Genomic DNA, 19705 nt, shown 5'->3' on the forward strand with positions numbered 1-19705 from the left:
TCATGTGGCACTGAAGGGAACACTGAATAGCCATGAAGCTCATGAAGAAGCAAAGGCTGTCCAGTTATTTTCCCCAATCCCGTACCTTACCCCCTCAACCCCACAAACCCCTTGTCTGAACCTGCCCCCAGTGGCAGGCAGGACCATGGGTTCTCACTCATTTCCATGTACTCACTCATTTCCATGTACTCCGGAGTCAGTCCTGTGTATGGTTCCAAGCTGTAGTCTAGGTCCCACTGCTCTGGACGTTTCGAATGGGCAGAGTCAGTTTCTCCAGCTTCTGTCTCATCTTTCAGCTTTCGAAATAGTTTCTTTAGCTTCCTGGAAAAGAAATGGATTAACTTACAAAAAGCCTCTGGAGAACAGGGTTGGTTTTGCAGACAGAAAAAAGAAAAAGAACACAAAGGTTTGACACTAAAGCCATCTCTGATCCAAAAACAAGTAGAGACAGAGAGACACTAAAGAGACTACGTTTCTCCTAAAGACAACCTGAGGAAGTCCTTTATCAAGATCATGCAGACTCCCTCCACAAAGGATCAGGTTTCTTCAAAGCCCAAAAACCTTTTGAATTCTTCCTGCTGTTTGAAAAGCAACAAGAGAGTTGGCCCTTCCTGCCAATGCTGAGACAGCGCCAGTCCTATTGTCCAACAGGTGATCTATCCACCCTCTTCACGGGGGAACACAGGGCTGTTCTCCTCCCAGGTGAAACATTTTTCAAGTCTCAATAACATTAATAGCATCATCTTTCCATTAAAGCCAAGCTAAGCATTGCCCACCACTGCTATGGACTGAATGATGTCCGCTGAAATTCATTTGTTGAAGCTCTAATCCCCACTGCGATTGTATTTGGAGATACGACTTTTAGGAGATAATTTAGATTAAGTGAGGTCAAAAAGGTGGGGTTGTAATCCAATAGGATTGGTGGCTTTCTGAGTAGAGGAAGAGAGAAAGAGATACCTCACCACCATCTGAGGACACAGTGAAAAGGCAGCTACCTGTAAGCCAGGAAGAGCCCTCATCAGAAATTCAACCCTTTTTGACCTTGATCTTGAACCTTTCAGCCTCTAGAACTATGAGAAAATAAATTTCTATTAGTTAAGCCTAGGGCATTTTGTTACAGCAGCCTGAGCAGACTAAGACAACACATTCAGGATTTTTTTGGTCTAGAATGATAATAATGGCCCAATTTATCAGAGTTGATATAAGAATTAAGTGAAACAATGTTTATACAGTCCTTAGCACAATATCTGGACATAGTGAGCATTGAATAGATGATACCTATTATTATTTTTAATATTGAATGTTAAAATACACCTTAGGGTAGAGTTATTTCATACTTCCCATTGAGGCACAATGTATAGGGAACAGAATTGCGGTTTTGGCAATTATTTTTTAATGGCAAAAGCTGCAATTACTTTAAGCAGCAACCTAATAGTTGGGAGACCTAACAGCAAAATGGTCAGAATCATAGACTTGAAGAGTTTAAATGGGATTTTGAAGTCTATGCTTCATCTAGATGTAGGAACCTCCCCATGTCCCCCAACATTCTTCACCCAAGACCACCCAACCCTTGTGTAGACATTTCCAGAGGAGCACTCCTGGTATGATTAGGCATCCAATCCTTGTTTGAAAGTGCCTCTAGCAACTAATGAAAATCTAATAGTTCAAAATAACATTTTGATCAGTTTCTGGTCTAATGTCAATTCCCATCAAGAGGACGTAGTAGAGTATAGTGGATACAAGTCTCATCTCTGGTGTCAGAAATTGTACAAAACCAGATTTCACAACTCACCAACTATATGTCCATGGGCAAGTTATTACAACTCTATAAGCTTTAGTTTTCTTATCTTTAAAATGGAGAAATAAATATGAATTTGCCCATAGGGTGAGTTAAAAGACATAATCTATACAGCATGCTTCATTTAGGGCTTGATACCTGTTAAGAGTGTATACCAAGATACATGCTCTGGTAGACATTTTTCAAGATAAAGATAGATAAATACATCTATCATTGTCCCTATTATCATCTTTATCACAGAAGGATTTAAAGAGTGAGCTGAAATTATTTAGAAACAGTAGTAAAAAATTCATAAGAAAAAAGTAAGCAGTAATTCTGTGATAATAAGAAATTGAGAAAAACTAGATGGAGCCTACAGATTCTGAAGCTAAATAGTGTGGACTGGTTAAGATCCTGTCTATGAGTCAGAACAGAAGGAGAGGATAGAGGAAAAAACAAAGAGAGAGAGAGAGAAGAAAAGAAGAAAGGAAAGTGAGGGAAGTCTAGAACCAGAACTCAAAGTGAGACTTCTCCTCCAGGAATAGTAATCAGATGACCTGGTGAAATCTTTAGTAAAGAATTACTAAATTTTGATTTATACATAGAAAATTGAATATAAACATATATTTATCCACTTCTGAAATGCCACTAAAATAACAATGAATGAATTTTAAAAAATGTATAAAACCACAGGTTAATGAAAATAGTCATGAATATAGTAGTGTGTGAGGAATGTTGATGAATATCTTGGAAGACGGACAGTGTACGAGGGAGTCAGCAAAGCTGTGTGGCTGCTATCAACTGTTCACAGTGGAAGATGGTAGAGAGAAACAAGCCAACTCATGCTATAAAAATCTCAGAAAGGCTCAGGAGTTGGAGGCACCAGGTATCCCCAAGGCAGGGAGTGGTGACTGGTCAAAGCTCTGCTTAAGGAACAGTAGACCCCAATGCCTCTGTACGCATGTTGCCTTGGTGACTAGCACTTCCCAATACCAACAGGAGCAAAATTCTGAAGAGAAAAATGAACCAGGAAAAACCTAGATCCAAAATAAATTCAATAAAATGACAGAAAGATAAAAATCAATACAATCTCTCAGAAAAAAAAAAAGTAGAACAGACATAGAAATGGACAATAGGAAAGAAAATATTAAAAAATTAATTGATCTAGAAACTCCTTTTTTTCTTGATCATAGCCCAAGATGGGGTACAGTGGTGTGATCAAGGCTCACTGCAACCTCTGTCCCCCAGGCTCAAGCTGTCCTCCCACCTCAGCCTCCCAAGTAGCTAGGACTACAAGTATGTACCACCAGGATCAGATAATATTTTTTGTATTTTTAGTAGAGACAGGGTTTCACCATGTTGCCCATGCTGGTCTTGAACTCCTGGGCTCGGGTGATCCACCCACTTGGGCCTCCCAAAGCACAAGGATTACAAGCATGAACCACCACACCCGGCCTGAAACTCCAACACTTAATCAGAAAGAGAAGACACAGAAAATGGTGGGGAAGAAAGTACAAAAGAAATATACGAAAATGCCCCAGAGGTGAAGGACGTGCATTTTCTGATTGGATGGACCCACTCAGCACAATGGTGAAAAAAAAGCCTCCAGCATAACACATCGTCATGAGATTTCAGAACTCTAGGAATGATGAAAGGGATTCTAAAAGCTTCCAGATCCAGAGAAACAAACATAGATCCTCTACAAATAATTGGGAATCAAAAATAGGTTACAATTCTCCAGATCAGCCCTTGACACTCAGAGATGTATTTACATTCAGAAGGCAAATAATTTTCAGCATAGACTCCTATACACAGCCAAAGTATACATGAAAGCCAAAGACAGACTAAAGACACTTTTAAGTATGCAAGGTTTCAAAAAAATTAACTTTCTATGCATGCATCCGTTCTCATGAAGTTCCTGGAGGATGAATCTCACCAACCAAGCAACAAAGAAAACATACAGAATCCAGCAAACAGAAACCCCATCAAAGAAAGAAGGTATTGAAGCTAACTCAGATTGATAGCTCTATAGAAAGTTTAGCAAATGGGCAGCTCTGGTTTGTACGGGAGAACAGAGGATTCCTAGAAATCATCTACAGGAAAAAAAAAAATGTGACTAATAATACATGTGATGTGTTTGATGAAGTAATCTCATTGACAATAGGGACATTTAAACAAGAGTGACCAATATAAGGGTGTTATAAAGGGAGAAGTTTTGGTGATTACGAGAACGTAAAATAGAGTCCTAATCTGGCCTAAGGCAGCGACGTTCTCTTGTGTAAACTAATTTAATTATTTAAATTAATTTATTAAATAAATAATTTAGTCTTATTATTTAAGACTAAATAATGAAAGATGATAGAAGAAGAAAGAGAAAGGTGGAGAGAGTGTGAGAGGTGAAGAGGTTATTCTAGGCAGGGGGAGTTATTTACGCAAATGTGAAAATGGCTCATAGAAAGGACTGAAGGGAATGCAAAATGCTTGGAGCATAGAGTACAATCGAGAATATGATGAAAGGTAAGTCTTGAAACGTAGTGTGGGCTCATGGCATCAAAGGCCTTGTATACCATATTATGCAGTGGTTTAGGCGAGAGATTATGGTAGCAGAGTCTGGGGTGATAGCAACGGACATGAAGGGCAGTAGATATTTGAGACATGCATAAGAGGTAGAATTAAAAAGTGGATGATGGATTGTACACAGAAAGGGAAGGACAACGAGGAATCAGTGATGATTCTCAGGGTCTTAGGGCATGTGTGTGGATGGTGGTGCCGCTTGCTATGACAGAGAACACAATGTAAGAGACAGTTTTGTTGAGGACAAGGAGGAGGAGGAGGGGGAGTTGTCCTTGCCATGTCTAAGTGGAGAAACCCACGAGACAACTAAGTAGAGATGTCCAGTAGGCAACTGCATATCTGTGCCTAGAGCCCTGGAACAATCTGGGACTGATGGAGATCTGAGAATTGTCGTGGAGAGAGCAGTGGAAGCCCCAGGGATGAGCAATGGCAACTATGGATAGAGCGTGTGTCAGAAAACTTACGGGATGGGGTAGAGAGAAAGGAGTCTTCGAAGGCCAAGGAAGGAGAACCAATGGGAACAGAAGGCCGACTGCAGGACTGTGTGGCGAACGCAAGGGAAGACACGGGGGCTATGGGAGGGGCTTTGTGGTCAAAGTCCTATCCTGTGGTGGGTAGGTCAAAACGAACGTGGGGGAAAATATCCACAAACAGTCCTGTGAATTTATCACTCCCAGATTTCCTCCTGGATATCTCAGTGACCATTAAAAAATAATAATAAAGAAAGTCCCTCCGGAGCAGAATTTACCAGGAATCCTGGAAGTTGTATAACATACAGATGGGCTTTAGGAAAACTTCAGAGTATGATTCCAACCGTATGATACACTCACTCATTAAAATAACTCCTTTGATGTTACCCCCTTGCTTTTCTTTTCTTTTTTTTTTAATTTGCTATTTTTCCGTCTCTTTTTAACGACAAGTCTCAGAAACTCTTTCCGGAAGGCTCAGAGCTTTCCCTCTGCCTGTGCCCCACAGTCACCCCAGGACCATGGTGAGTGTCCGTCACACCTTGGGCCTCCCTGCAGCAGGAATCTGGGCCCCAGACAGGTCCCTACAGACCTGACTCCACAGATCTTTAGCCTCATTAAATAAAGAAGCAGAACCTAGCCCTAAATGACCAAAGACGGGGAACACATCAGCCTCGAAGCTATGTATTCCTATTCCTTTTCCTGACACCTGACAAGGTTCAGATTTGTTCCTTACACTTCTGATTTCTGGCCAGATTCCACTGTATTTGAGGAGAACACAGACCTCCCTCCTGTGACGGCTTTAAAGAGAGACTGTTTTATGTCTGGAAATATAACATTTATCACATTTACAAAAAGAAAGCAGAAAGTTTATGAAATTTTACTAGCTGTGTCCAGGGGTATATTTAACAGTTATTTTTGGATATGATCTGGAGCTTTTAGTCAGAATAGGGATGGCGAGACATTAAATGACCTGGGAGCGGGCCCTGTCTATCTGTTCTGTCTCAAAGCATGCCCAGGAAAGAACGTGGCGCATGAAAAAGGTGGCATTTACCCTTTCACCAAAAACCCGTCTCTCTGCATGAGAAGAAGCCCATTTCCAATTTTGCTTCAGTGTAGACCGGAGCTCAATTTGAGATGGAATTACAGCAAGGAGTTGGGCTGTGGTGGGGCACGTGTTCTGGGGGCACTGTGCAGTTTGGACCCGAAGTCTATCTTGCATGAACATATATGGGAAAGGCAAGGTGCAGGGAGGGGAGGAGGGAAATTCCCATCCATGGATTCAGATAATAAATGCCACAAGGTCAGATTCAGCCACGCTGCTCGCCATGTATAAGTAATCTCAGAAGGAGATGCATAGGAACATCATACCGGGGCCCATAGTGTTTAAAACCATCCGATCCTCTCTGGGAAGCATCTGCCGCAACTGTGTCAGGGCCCAAGAGCCTGGGGTTGTGTGAGTGGGGACCGTCCAAAGCCAGATCACGCAACCAAGTTTTCTCTATCATCAGGGCATTAGTCACAGAGCTGCCTTTCAAGTGCTCAGTGACCCCATTTTACGGCCTCGCTTTGAAGCATTTTCTTTTCCATCTCCAGGGTCTCCGAGCCAGGCCCAGCAATAGTGGGGGCAGCTGCTGCCTGATGGAAGATGCCTGGACACAGAGCGTGGCTTCCAGTGGTCCACTCTGGGACACCTGCCAGAAGTAGAGGTGGCATATGACCCTTCGGAAGATCCTGCACTTGGCCTTGCATCTCATTAGAGCCCCTTGGGAAGGAGCTATTTAGTTATTTTCTTTGCTGCTTTTGTTCAGTCTCTCTCATTACCATTAAGAAAAATATCTTTGGCCTGATACTGGTCTGCCTTTGACAACGCCCAAGGCTTGTACTTTCATTTTTCACAAAGAGAAGGCAGATCTTCGTCTAAAAGCCTTGGAGAGGAAAGAATGTCATTGATTGTTTAATAATGATGGTGCGTTTTTGTTGTATTGCTTTTCACATTATTTCCTCCTTATGGAAACTGATGGTGTTAGTTTTCCAATTTCAGAAATGTTAGGATTTTAATTAAAAAGCAAGTTGGTTTGGAGGAAACTAATGTGTAAATAGCTATTTACATAGATAATCCGGGGAGATTTAAAAGTTGTATCAAAAATGACCGAAGAGTGGGAAGCAATGTTCTAATTCAAGAAGCCTGCTAGATTGTAAGATTCTCAAGGCCATCAAAATTATGTTTTTACAGTACACACACATGCACACACACACGCATGTTTGTGCACACGCACATACAGAATCTAATGAGAATGTTGCAACCTCAGGGAGATAGAAAAATTATAGCTGACTACCTGGCCTGCTAATAAGGGACAATTAGACACTCTTAAACATTTAAACATTTTCTTTGGAAGAATCTTAGAAAATTGCTTTCAGAAGTAAAGGATCAACTAAGATGATAAACCTTTTAATTGTAAAGTCTTATTACAGTTTTATTCCCAAATATTCTTATCCAGCACAATCACCCATCTAACTCCCCAGACTTGCCTCTGTTTTTTTTTTTTTAAAAAAAAAAAAACAAATCTGGCCTTTAGATGAATATGTATCTCCCTTGGGGAAAGAATTCCACGTGGACTCTGAAGGTACGTAAGAGCTTTACTGTCCACTAGAAGCCACTGAGCCAGGAACCGAAGAGAAAACGACTGTCCCTGGGTTGTTCTCTTGGGTTTCACTCCCCGGAGTGGCAACACTTCCAAAGCATCACCTTTAAACATAACAGCCTTTGCCACACAGTAAAATGTTGGTCACCTGGAAACCCCAAGAATGGTTCTTTTTTCCTCAGATGTCCACATTTTATGTTTTCTAGATAGCTAAGCATTTATCCAAGCTGGTTTTTAGGTTTGTTTTGTTTAAATGTAAAAACTTTTTTTTTTAAGCTAGATGGAAATCTTTCTAGAATGACTTTGCCAAGGTCACACAGTGAGTATATTGTAAAGCCTGGATTTAAACCCAGATCTAGCAGGCCAGGGATCGTTAATCCCTGGGCCACAGACCAGTACCGGACCTCGGCCTGTTAGGAACTGGGCCACACAGCAGCAGGTGAGCAGCAGGCGAGTGAGCGAAGCTTCATGTGTATTTACAGTCACTCCCCATCACTCATGAACACCTGAGCTCCGCCTCTTGTCAGATCAGTGGTGGCATTCGATTCTCATAGGAGGGTGAACCGTATTGTGAAGTACGCATGTGAGCGATCTAGGCTGGGGGCTCCTTGTGAGAATCTAATGCCTGATGATCTGTCACTGTCTCTCATCACCCCCAGATGGGACCGTCTAGCTGCAGGAAAACAAGCTCAGGGCTCCCACTGATTCTACATGATGGTGAGTTGTAAAATTATTTCATTATATATTACAATGTAATAATAATAGAAATAAAGTGTACAATAAATGTAATGCACTTGAATCATCCTGAAAAAACACCCCACCCCTCCAGTCCATGGAAAAACTGTCTTCCAGGAAACCTGTCCCCTGTGCTAAAAGGGTTAGGGACCACTGTGTTAGGCCACCAAATCTTTGCCCTACAGATGTGTTAAAAACTACTGGGTCTAATTTTTATAATTTACATGACTCCTTCCTCACTGGCAGGCTCAATCATCATTTCTCTTCTGACTATGAAAGACTTCTTTTCTTGTTTATGTTGCATCTGTGTCATCCATGCCAGGTACTTCAAGGCTGAATTGAAGGAGTCTGATTTATTGAGAGTGGAAGATCCAGTAATCACAATCATAGTGATCTCGTATGACCAAACTCAAAATGCAACCTTCATAATTATACAAATTATAAAGAACTTTGGAGATAAAAGACCCTAAGATTTGGTAAAAGAATTTTTGTTCTACATCCTTGAATTTAACTACATAATTATGTTGTATATATCCTCTGACAGAGTAGAAATGGAAAGGAAACATCTTTTGAAAGACGAGTGGCTTGTATTTGGAATCAGCAGTGACCAGTTTTGCTCATTAGAGAGAAGTTCAGAGGGCACTAGAGCTTGAAGATACCTTACCTGCGATTTTAATGCTACCATATTCATCAAGAGATGAGGACAGTTAGACTAGAGAAGCAGCTTGCCCATGGCTTTATGAGTTACTGTGCAATTGCCATTGTTTAAAGGGTGGTACATTTTAAAACATGCAAAGTATTAAGCACACGTCAATCATATACAAGAAAATTTAGCCTTCAAGGCACACGCCATGTGTTATTTTCACCTGTTATGGAGTGGATGGAGTTGGGGGATGGGGACATACCAACGTGTTGTCCAAACACACGCTTGAGATTTTGCCTCTCTTGTATTCTATAAAAGCCTTCTGGGTCCAGAGAGAATGGGCTAAGTGGTAGACCAGATGACCAGGGATGAAAAAATGGGCATTCCATGCCCACAAGCTGTAAATAATTCTACTCAGAGCAAAATAACAATGTACTGGGAAGGCTGGTGTTTTTCCCGAAAGTTTGAATGGGGATGAAGACTTTTCTTTGTAGTTGTGGAGAGGTTGGCCTCATGGTTTCAAAGGGGCCAGATGTGGCTTTGGTACCGTCTGCATATTCTCTGGATGTTTTCCCATAACAAATGATGTCTCTCTAAGATGGTAAGCTTAGAGAGAACAAGTGCCATCTGCCTGGAACAAGAACAAGCATCATCTAGCTTTGCTTGACTTTACCACTGAGTGACTTTCTGCCAGAAAGCAGGGAGCAGGGCACAGCTTCAGAGGCTCAGTTTCTCAGAGTTGCTGACTTCCTGACTGGTGACTAGAGGCTGGCTTAGGCAAGGAGGTGGAGTGAGGCACCCAGACACCAATGATCCCGCCAATCCTCCCCAAAGAAAACACGCACCCAAGTGCCCTCTGAGGCTGTCCCAGTACAAGGTCAGAAAAGCACCCTGCGTGCTTAGATCACCCAGTGTTAGAAGGGAATGTTGTGGATTCTCATTCCTTGAAGCAGGGATCTCATTAAAAATGATATTCTTTCCAGGTAAATTAAATCGTCTCCATTATAACTTTAGCTCTACAAATATATTTTTGAGGAAGACCAAAAGGGAGCTTTCTCTGGGGACTAAGGGAGCAGGTGGCTCTAGTATAATTTTACATGGAAAGGGGGATTGGGATATACATCCTCTAGTGGTTCCATTCAGCCCAAGAACCTAGGACTCCACAATCTTTCCATAGATTGAGGGAGATTCTGGGCTTTTGCCCTTGCCAGGTCCCTGACATGCCCCAAAACCTTGGTCAAAGAACTGCCAGCTCATTGGGCCTTACCTTCTTCACCTGTAGCACCAACTGGGTCATAGGTAGTTGTGATAAAACCAGAATCGGTCTGTTGTTTGTTTAGAAAAGTTATATATATATATATATATGTTTTATACATATAAAAATTTGTATATAAATTTATTTCTATCTGAAACATAGGTATATTTTATAAAATGTATATATACATTTCTGTATAAATATATGCATTGATATTTAAATATATCAATTTAAATATATTTATGTAAATATATATTTAAATATATTTATAGATATAACATGGAAAAGGCCCAACCTATCATGTTCAGGGCCCAGCTGGCCAAGCCTATCAGAGTTGCCCATACACACACACACACACACATCAAAGGGAAATTATTTCTTTAAAGAAAAGGATGGCAGTCCATCTTGTAACATATGATGGTGGCAGTCTGGAAGAAACCTGGAAGACACACCCTGGAAGAAACCTCTTGGCTCTTCCTTCATTTATTTATTTATTTATTTATTAAAGACAGAGTCTTGCTCTGTTGCTATACTGGAGTGCAGTGGCATGATCTTGGCTCACTGCAACCTCTGCCTCCTGGGTTCAAGCAATTCTCCTGCCTCAGCCTCCTGAGTAGCTGGGACTACAGGCACACACAACCACACCTGGCTAATTTTTGTATTTTTACAAAATGGATGGAATTTCACCATATTGGTCAGGCTGGTCTTAAACTCCTGACCTCATGATCCGCCCACCTCGGCCTCCCAAAGCGCTGGGATTACAGGGGTGAGCTACCGCACCTGGCCAGAAACCTCTCTGCTTTTGAAGGCTTCTTTGACTGCTCCCAAACATCTGACCTTTACTTATTCTGAATTCTGAATTCACACACAGAATATGCAGTTATATGCAGTCTATTTTGTCTCCCAGACTAAAAAGTTAAGCTCTGAGAAGACAAGGGCCGTTTCATCTACGTTTTTCTTTTACTGTCTTAGCAGTATGAGCCATGAGCTAGAGACAGTGGTATCCCCTGCAAGTACCCCTGCAGTGTAAACAGTGTTATTCCTGGTTATGTAGCTCAGCGCCTACTCTCTGGCCTTTAAAGAATACAACATTCTCTGTCAGTCACTTTATTCTGAAACAAATGTCTTTGTTGCTTAAAGTAGCCACACTGAATTCCAATAGCTGCAGCTAAGAACCCTGGGCAAACAGGAAGAAATATATTTGGAAAGAAAGGGATTTTAAAAGGTTCATTATTGGATGACTTCCCAAACAATTAATGTATCTCTAAGCAGATGAAAGTGTGTCACAGAATCTTATGGGTACTGTCTGACGATTACATCCATCCCAGAATGGTCATCTTTAAAGTGGTTTACAAAGAACACTGGGCCTGGAACAAGCTGTCCATCTATCCTCCTAAGCAGACCTGACCCAGACTCAGTTACCCCTGGGCATCTCTGTCATTCCCTAGCTCTCTGATGCTGGACTGCCTAAAAGCATCCCCTGAAACAGACTCTTCTTCCAAACCACAAGGCAACAGGAAGGAAAGGCAGAGGGGGTTACATTTTTCTTTGACCTGTAAGCATATTTTAGCTTGCTCCATCCTTCCTTCTTTCAGGTCCAGTACAAAGTGAGTCTGTGTTTATTTTTGTGACTATCTCAATGCAAAACCTGATTGAAGGAAGTTCTATGACATTTTCATAAAACCCTGGGGAGCATAGGGAGAATCCACATGATAATGATAATAACTCATTCTGCATTTCACCAACTATTCCACCCTCCCCTCCTAAGATTATGTATTCCACATTTTCTTCTTAGAGATTGTCCTAAATGATTCCATTACATTTCAATCGTTCACATTCATTTATCCACCATACCGAAAGTCTTTTTTACTCACTCACTGAGAAGACAAATAGCATTAAAATATTATGCACTCTGGGAGCCAAGAGATCTGACTCCTGGCTCTGCTACTTACTAGTTATGTGTACTTAAGCAAAGGGTAAATCTTTCTGAGCCTCCAACATCTCAAATCAGAATGGCAAGCAAGGTTTGCCCCATGGGGAAAGTTATCGGCAAATTGACAGAGAATTAAATCACCAAGCTGTCTAAGAAGAGGCAAGGCCATAGATAACCTGGTGAAAGCCTGGCACTTCTGGGCTAGCCCTTGGCAGCAAGGAGAGAGGTTAGAGGCGTTCATTACGTACGGGACTCCAATCTCAAAGATGTTGTTCTGGATCAACTGCTTCCCCAACATGATGATGCTGAGCTGAATGCAGAGCTCCATGAGACAGCCCCCTGGAGCACACTGCAGGGAGAAGACAAGGAAAGGACTGGTTAGAACAAGGGCAGCTCTGAGAAGCCGGGGCGCAAATGAAGCCATGCTGTGCTGGAGATGAGAATGGGGCTGGGTTGGGGTGCCAGGCATGAAACACCAGTGGTTGTACTTGCCTCTTCCATGCGGTAACCATCGAATACATAGACGTAGCTTCCAGGCCTGCCCACAAACCTGAAATCAAACAGTGTGGGGAGAGTTAGGGGAAGAGAAAGCATGCAGGGTGGCTCAAGGACATGTCTTCTGAGGGGAATACCACCACCACTGTCCTCTTCGAAAGCACTGGTCAGGGCGAGTGCTAGATCACTCAGGGATAGGAGTGCACACCGTTATCAACAAGTAACCCCCTATAACACCTGGGGTTCACTTCTTAACCCAGTCAAATGTCAGACGAGAGGGATAAGCTGGGCAGAGGATGAAGCTGGGCCTGGTGTGTGTGTGTGTGTGTGTGTGTGTGTGTGTGTGCCTAAACACCATGCAGTTTGGATTATCTCTAAGTGCACTGTCGTCACACCTTCTTCCCTAACTAGTGTCAAGAACACAGCTCTGATTGCAACTCCTTAGTAAGAGTTTCTCATTCCCAGGAAAGGGAGGGTGAGATGGACTAAAGTTGCAAATAGAGATTCCTGGGGTCAGAAAAGAAAAATTCTTGACTTCTTGCTGAAAATATTCAAAGGAATAAAAGAAGCTTGTCTCGTTCCTCTTCTAAGTAGAGTCTATTTTATTGGGGGATAATGAAACGGTGCAGGTCGGGGAAGCAAAATGGTACAAGCCCACCATGAAACCAGACAGACCATCTGAATAATCCTACCTACTGCAGTATTGTCCCCGTGTTCACCTGTCGAAATCCTACTCATCCATTTAAGGCTGAGTGTGAGCCTTTCCTTTGCTGAAGCCTTCTTGTTGTCTCCGTTCATAACTGTTCCTCCAACACTTTCTTTACACCTCTTATGATATCACTTACTGGATACAATCACTTACTGGAGAGTACAGTGTGCTGTTGTTAAGACTATCTCTTCTAGTATACCATCGTTCATCTAAGGGTCAGGATCCTTTTTGCTTGCCTAGAATGTCATATGCATGTAATTTGCTATTGCCACTAACTCTACATTGAAAGCACCAAGGAAGTGTATACTTCTTAATATGGACAGTCTCTCTGCTTCTATAATTTCATGTCAGCCAAGGGGAGAGGTCCTGAGAAGGGGGCTGTGGTTTGGATGACAAACACCTCTGTAAGAAATTATTAAGTGTGGATGATGACAGCTTGTGCTATCAGTGCCTGCTTAATGCGCTTCTAGTTCTAGGGAAGCTTTCCTGATGTGTTGTTGGTTGACATCTATTGGGAAATTTCCTTGTAGGTAGCCAACTGGCTTGATCATAAAAAAATATTTATCAAAGTGATTTTATATCCAGACTGATTGTATAATGAAGAATTTCACTGGCCTTTGTCCCTGGTTCCTGCAGGAACATCTAAATCCTTGGAATTTCCCGTGATAGGAGCATCTTTGTTATTCCTGGTAGACCCCTAGGACTATATCTAAATTTATGCTAATGAGATTGCTCAGGATGGGGGCAAGCCATGCCAGAAGGATCAATCATGTTGGCTGAGGCTTTGAGTCATGTGATATTAGCCCAATCTCAGGGCAAGGGAAGGGCATTGGAGATTGAGTTCACTCACATGGCAAATGATTCTATCAATCATGCCACTCCAATGTGCCAGGAGGGTAACACATCCCAAGGACATGGAAGCTTCATGATTAAGAACCTCCTAAACCTAGTTCTTTATGTCTCTCCCATTTGCTGATTTGGATTTACATCCCTCAACTACTATAAAACTTCAGTTGTAAGTATAGCACATTTCTGAGTTCTGTGAGTCATTCTAGTGAATTATTGAATCTGATGGAGTAATGAGAAATCTGGAATTACAGCCAGTGGGTCACAACTGCCAGTGGCCTGAGAACCCCAGAGCTTGCCACTGGTGTGTGAAGTGAGGGAAGTCCTGTGAGGGCCTGTGTCCTTAACCTGTGAAATCTGTCTTAACTCCAGGTAGCTGGCATCAGAATTGCATGACAAGATCCAGGAGTCACTAGCTAGATGTGAAATACCCTGCTGCCTCATCCTCAAAGTTGGGAGACACAAATTTTTTCAAAACTCTCTCTTCAGGGCCTACAGTCAAATCCCTGTAAAGTGCCAGGGTCATCAGAATCTCAAGATGCTAATTCAAAATGATTGCATGCTAGCTAGCATTCCTTCTCCACGGGAAGGCAAGTGGAAGTGGGGTGAGGATGAGTGGGCAATGGGGACAAGCTGACCCTATTGTCCTGACAGTAGAGAACCCAGTCTTAGTGACAAATTGCCTTTCTACGCATGACACCATTATACTCACCTCCCCTTGAAAAAGGCCACATAGAAGATGGGGGAGTAGGCATTGACAAACTTGAGCAAGAAAGCTTTGAGGATCAGGCGCTCTTCAAAAGTCTGTTCTGTTTTCGGAACCTCTGTAAGAAAAGAGCGAGGCTGATGAGACTGGGGTGAGATTTCTCACCTCTCCAGAGTTTTGACCTAGACACGAGCTACTATCTCTCAGCTGACACCTTCACAGCAAAAACCACGAGACCCATCTCTCCGGCACGTCAGAACTGAAGTCATCTGAAGGGGGCCCAGGTGGTCTGCCAGGTAATACGAGGTTACAGAAGGGTAAAAAATATAGGATCACCGTCTTTCACCGTCTTGATTCCTCTTGATTCCTCTTTCTCTCTTTCATTCTTAGCAGAAAAAATGCTGAATGAATTTTAGCACTAATTTGGATGAACGCAGGAAAGCATTCATCTGCACGTGCTCTAGGTAACCTAAGACATTTCCCGGTCATTCACTCAAATGATGAAGGCTTGTAATAGACAAGATGAGTGAAATAAACAGCTTGAGCCTAAGATCTGAGACTCGTAGGTCATGGGTCCAGGGTGTTCTATCAGGTCCAAGCAGAGGAGTCAGCTGGCATTCCCAGAAGGACTCAGAGACACTGAGCAGAAACCTCATAGGTACCTTCAGAAGACTAGAGACACGGGAAGCTCCAGTGGACAACTGTTCAGGACACTTAGGAGGGACTCCACAGACCATGACAAATGGCATGGCAAGGACAAGAGATAACAGGGTGTTCTTAGTCCATTTGGGTTGCTATAACAAACTACCATAAACTGAGTGCTCATGAAAACCTGGCATTTACTTCTCAAATTCTGGAGGTTTGGAAGTCTGAGATCAAGGTAGATTTGGTGTCTGGTGAGGACCTGCCTTTTGCTCATAGACAGCACCTTCTCACTGTCCTCTCATGGTCAAGGGGAAAGGCATCTCTCTCAGGCCTCTTACATAGGACTCGTTCCCATATGTGTGCTCTGCCCTCATGACCTTATCACCTCCCAAACACCATACCTCCTAATACCATCACCTTGGCGGTTAGAATTTCAATGTAAGGTGGCTCCAGTGGCGCAATCGGTTAGCGCGCGGTACTGATAAGAATTTCAACATAAGAATTTTGGGGAACACAAATATTAGGCTTATAGCACAGGGCCACAGTCTTCAGAGGTAGAAGAAAAGCACTAATACTACATCATGTGGACCAAGAAGCACAGCCTGAAAGTGTGCTGAGCACAGATATGTGACGACAGGGCCATGCCACCTGAGGAATTCCGTGTCCAGATGAGATGACTGTATGGGCCCCCTAACTTGCCTGCTCCACAAATTCACATATAGCTTTTGTAAGCATCGCTGAAGGAATGGACACAAAACCATGTTTCTTCCATGGAATACCCTTCCCTCACCCACCTCCTTATGCAAAAATCCTTTATATCCTTTAATATCCAGGTGAGTTACTACCACACTCTCCAGATCAGACCGTACAACACTTGCCAGATCACATACTACCGTATCCTCCAGACCACACAGTACCACAGTCTCCAATTCACACCATATCAAACTCTCCAGATCACACAGTACCACATCCTCCAGACCACACAGTACCACTCTCTCCAATTCACATCATACCAAACTCTCCAGATCACACAGTACCACATCCTCCAGACCACACAGCACCACAGTCTCCAATTCACTCCATACCAAACTCTCCAGATCAGACCGTACAACACTCTCCAGATTACACAGTACAACATCCTCCAGACCACACAGTACCACACTCTCCAATTCACACAGTGCCACACTCTCCAGATCACGGTGTACCACCTTCTCCAGATTATGCTGTACCACACCCTCAAGATCACACCGTACTACACCCTCAAGATCACAGTGTACCATCTTCTCCAGATTACACCACACGGCACTTTCCAGATCACACTGTACCACACCCTCAAGATCACAATGTACCACACACTCCAATTCACACCATACCAAACTCTCCAGATCACTGTGTACCACCCTCTCCAGATTACATTATACCGCACTCTCCACATAACACTGCATCACAACCTCAAGATTACACCATACCACACTCTCCAAATCACACAGTGCCATGCTTTCTTTCCAGAGGCATTACTAGATGCCTTCAGCGGGTAGTTAGTATTCTTGTTTTCTTCTGTTATGCTTTATATGTCCCTGTGTTAACTACCCACACCTATGCCCTTTGAAAACTGACAACAGTCATTATCATTGACTCCTCCAGTCCATGTGTTTGGAGTCTTCCTAAGGCAAGGATTTAGGAGGAAGTAGATTATTTGAGAGGGGCTCCCAGAAAGCTTTGTGAACGAGTGGGATGGTGAGAACGAGGAGAGTGGAAACCTAAGATAAATGTGCTCATGAACAGGGTAATGCTGCATCAGCTGGGGTTCAGCCCCACTGGAGACTTCCTAAGAAACCATAAAGCACACCTCCAAATTTGCACACTGAAACGGGAGATCAAACAGGAGCCCCTCCCTGGCTGAAGGTCACCTTTGGGGCTAACTCCCTGGCTCTTCCAGCCTGTCCTATGCACGGGTGAACCTGCTCCCACAATCAGAGAACGCTCATAGACAGAGAGTGGCAGGAAGCCATTGGTGCAGAGGAACCACCTGAAGGCCACCTCCAGGGCGGGCCGGCGGGAGGTGGGTGCTGCAAAAACGCATCTGCTCCCATCCTCTGTGTATGGCAGAAGGCACCATACATAGGTGTGCACTGTCATTACCTCACTTAACCCTCACCTCCCTGGGTGAGGTAGGTATTACGTGTCACTTCTGTAGATAAAGGGAATTGAGGCCCAGAGAGGTTACAGCCTTGCTCGAGATCACACAGCAGGTGACAGAGGTAAGATGTGAACCCAGATCTGCCTGCCTCAAAAAAATGGTTTTTAACAACACCACTTTTTGCAGTCAGAATGTTTGACCCATTGTTGTTTTCATCACACACTCTCTTTCACCTCCCCACCTTCCACTCCCAGTCCAACCTGATGTGCCTAAGAAATATTTGTCCTTTGCAGGTCATATTCATCAAGCACCAGCTGTGTGTCAGGTGCCAGGCCAAAATGAATAAAGGCTCCCGCCTTCCTTCAAGGAGCTTCACTGAGCAAGGTCTCTGGAGAGGCTTTTGCTCACTGCCAAGTCTCTCCCAGATTGACCTGTCAGTAGCAGAGTATCATCTCCTGTCTCACGGCAGAAAGAGTCTTAGGGAAAGGCTACATTGCCATGTTCCAGTTTCCCACACAGCACAGTGAGCCCTTCATTCACTGCCAATCCTACAACACTGTCTTGAGTATTAAGAGATGACGCCGCTGGCAGCGATGACTGCTCTTGCTGGTGCATTACCAACAACCCTCTCACACTGCACAACTGCATGTGTAAAGATGGCCCTTTAGAGGAAGACTGAAGCACCTGGGCCTCCCCTGAGTCTTGAAGAGCCTCTCACGTGTCCAAGGCTTGAAGACCACCAATGTAGGGTTCTTCGTGTGGGGGCTAAGCTGCCAGAGAAAACTCAATGGGACTGAGAACTGTAGTGAATAGGATTACTTTGCTGAGCATCTTCAACTGCGTAATGCATTGTTTAGGAAATACTGTATTTGGTAAAAATGTTGTAAAAGATTTAACAAAAACATAGGTAGACACATACAGATTTTAATATTAAAAATTCATCTATAGCAAGGGTTATCGCAGGAAGAATAACCCTGGAGAACAAGAGCAGACCCCCAAGAGTCTTACTTGTGTGAGGCCTCCCCAGCCTCCTGGGTGAGATGGGGAGGCAGAGATTGGCCAGGGGCTCATCACATGCATTCCCTCCTCCTAGATACACAGCTAGATGGGGGTAATATGAAGGAGCTGTAGCCAGAGAGACATGAGTGGAGGTGGCATATGCTGTTTCCAAGCCTGGGCCTCCGCGTTTCCTGTGAGGTCCTCTGCTCTCTCTCTCTCTCTTCCCTCATCTCCTAGGGAAAATGTCAATAGTACCACCGGAAAGACGAAGCCCAGATTCCTGAATCACCATATGGAAGGCTGTCCTCCAAACGCCTGGCTTAACTACAATAGGAGCAAGAACTAAATGTTGGAGGTTTACAACATGTCTCCTGAATATGCTCCCACATTTAGATGTGCTGAAACTGACTACTGCAGCTGGTGAGGGAAACTGGGACAGACAGGTTGTTTGTCTTGTAACTTTCCTAAATGAAGAGAAAGACGTGCCCCAACTCAAGCCCTCAGAAAGTATGAACAGTGTTTCTGAGCAGGCCCAGAGGTCACTGGCGGTGGCTAGAGCCGAAGTCCAAGGCCTATATGCCTGTTGAGCCAGTGATCAGTTGTAGGTGAGGAGAAGTGTGTTTGAGAGAAACAGTGTTTGAGTGTGACACTCTAATACCGTCTAGTATAAATCACTGGGAACTGATTCCAACATCATCCAAACAACACATCCTCCAAAACTGAGCAAGTTAAACAACATTTTGGAGTTCTAAGAAAGACCTGCAGTAATTCAGAGAGGAAATTTCTAAGCTGTTAGACACAGTAGTAAAACAGTATCAGTGGAGAATGGCAGCAGAGCCAGGGGACCCACAGCACCCGTCGTGGTCCGAGCCTGATCAGAGACCTATTAAAGAGGCAGGCAGGTGTGAGACCTCAGGACCCACGGCCCTGGGAAGGGACATGAGAGTGGGAAAGCTAAGCAATCCTTTGGTGCTACTTTGCAAAGAGCATTGGCCGCTAGAGACTCTGGAGACAGCAGCGTAATTCTACAGGGGTTGAATTGGAATTCTATAGGGGTTAAATCAGAATTCTACAGGAGTTGTGCTGGAATTCTACAGGAGTTGTACTGGAATTCTACAGGAGTTGAATTGGAATTC

General features: G+C 43.4%; 1 protein-coding gene across 1 annotated transcript in view; it reads right to left on the reverse strand.

Moving 5' to 3' along the window:
- The window catches only part of ANO2 (anoctamin 2, calcium activated chloride channel), a 372967-nt gene that overhangs the window by 38455 nt on the left and 314807 nt on the right, over positions 1 to 19705 (reverse strand). Inside the window, exons 17-20 of the mRNA XM_011955293.1 lie at positions 14792 to 14903; positions 12522 to 12579; positions 12278 to 12378; positions 176 to 321 (exon numbers count right to left, since the gene is read on the reverse strand). Of these exons, the coding sequence (XP_011810683.1) occupies positions 176 to 321; positions 12278 to 12378; positions 12522 to 12579; positions 14792 to 14903 (417 nt within the window). The remainder of the gene's footprint in view (positions 1 to 175; positions 322 to 12277; positions 12379 to 12521; positions 12580 to 14791; positions 14904 to 19705) is intronic.

This window comes from Colobus angolensis, unplaced genomic scaffold (genome assembly GCF_000951035.1).
Source record: "Colobus angolensis palliatus isolate OR3802 unplaced genomic scaffold, Cang.pa_1.0 Scaffold11, whole genome shotgun sequence".
Taxonomy (NCBI): Eukaryota; Metazoa; Chordata; class Mammalia; order Primates; family Cercopithecidae; genus Colobus; species Colobus angolensis.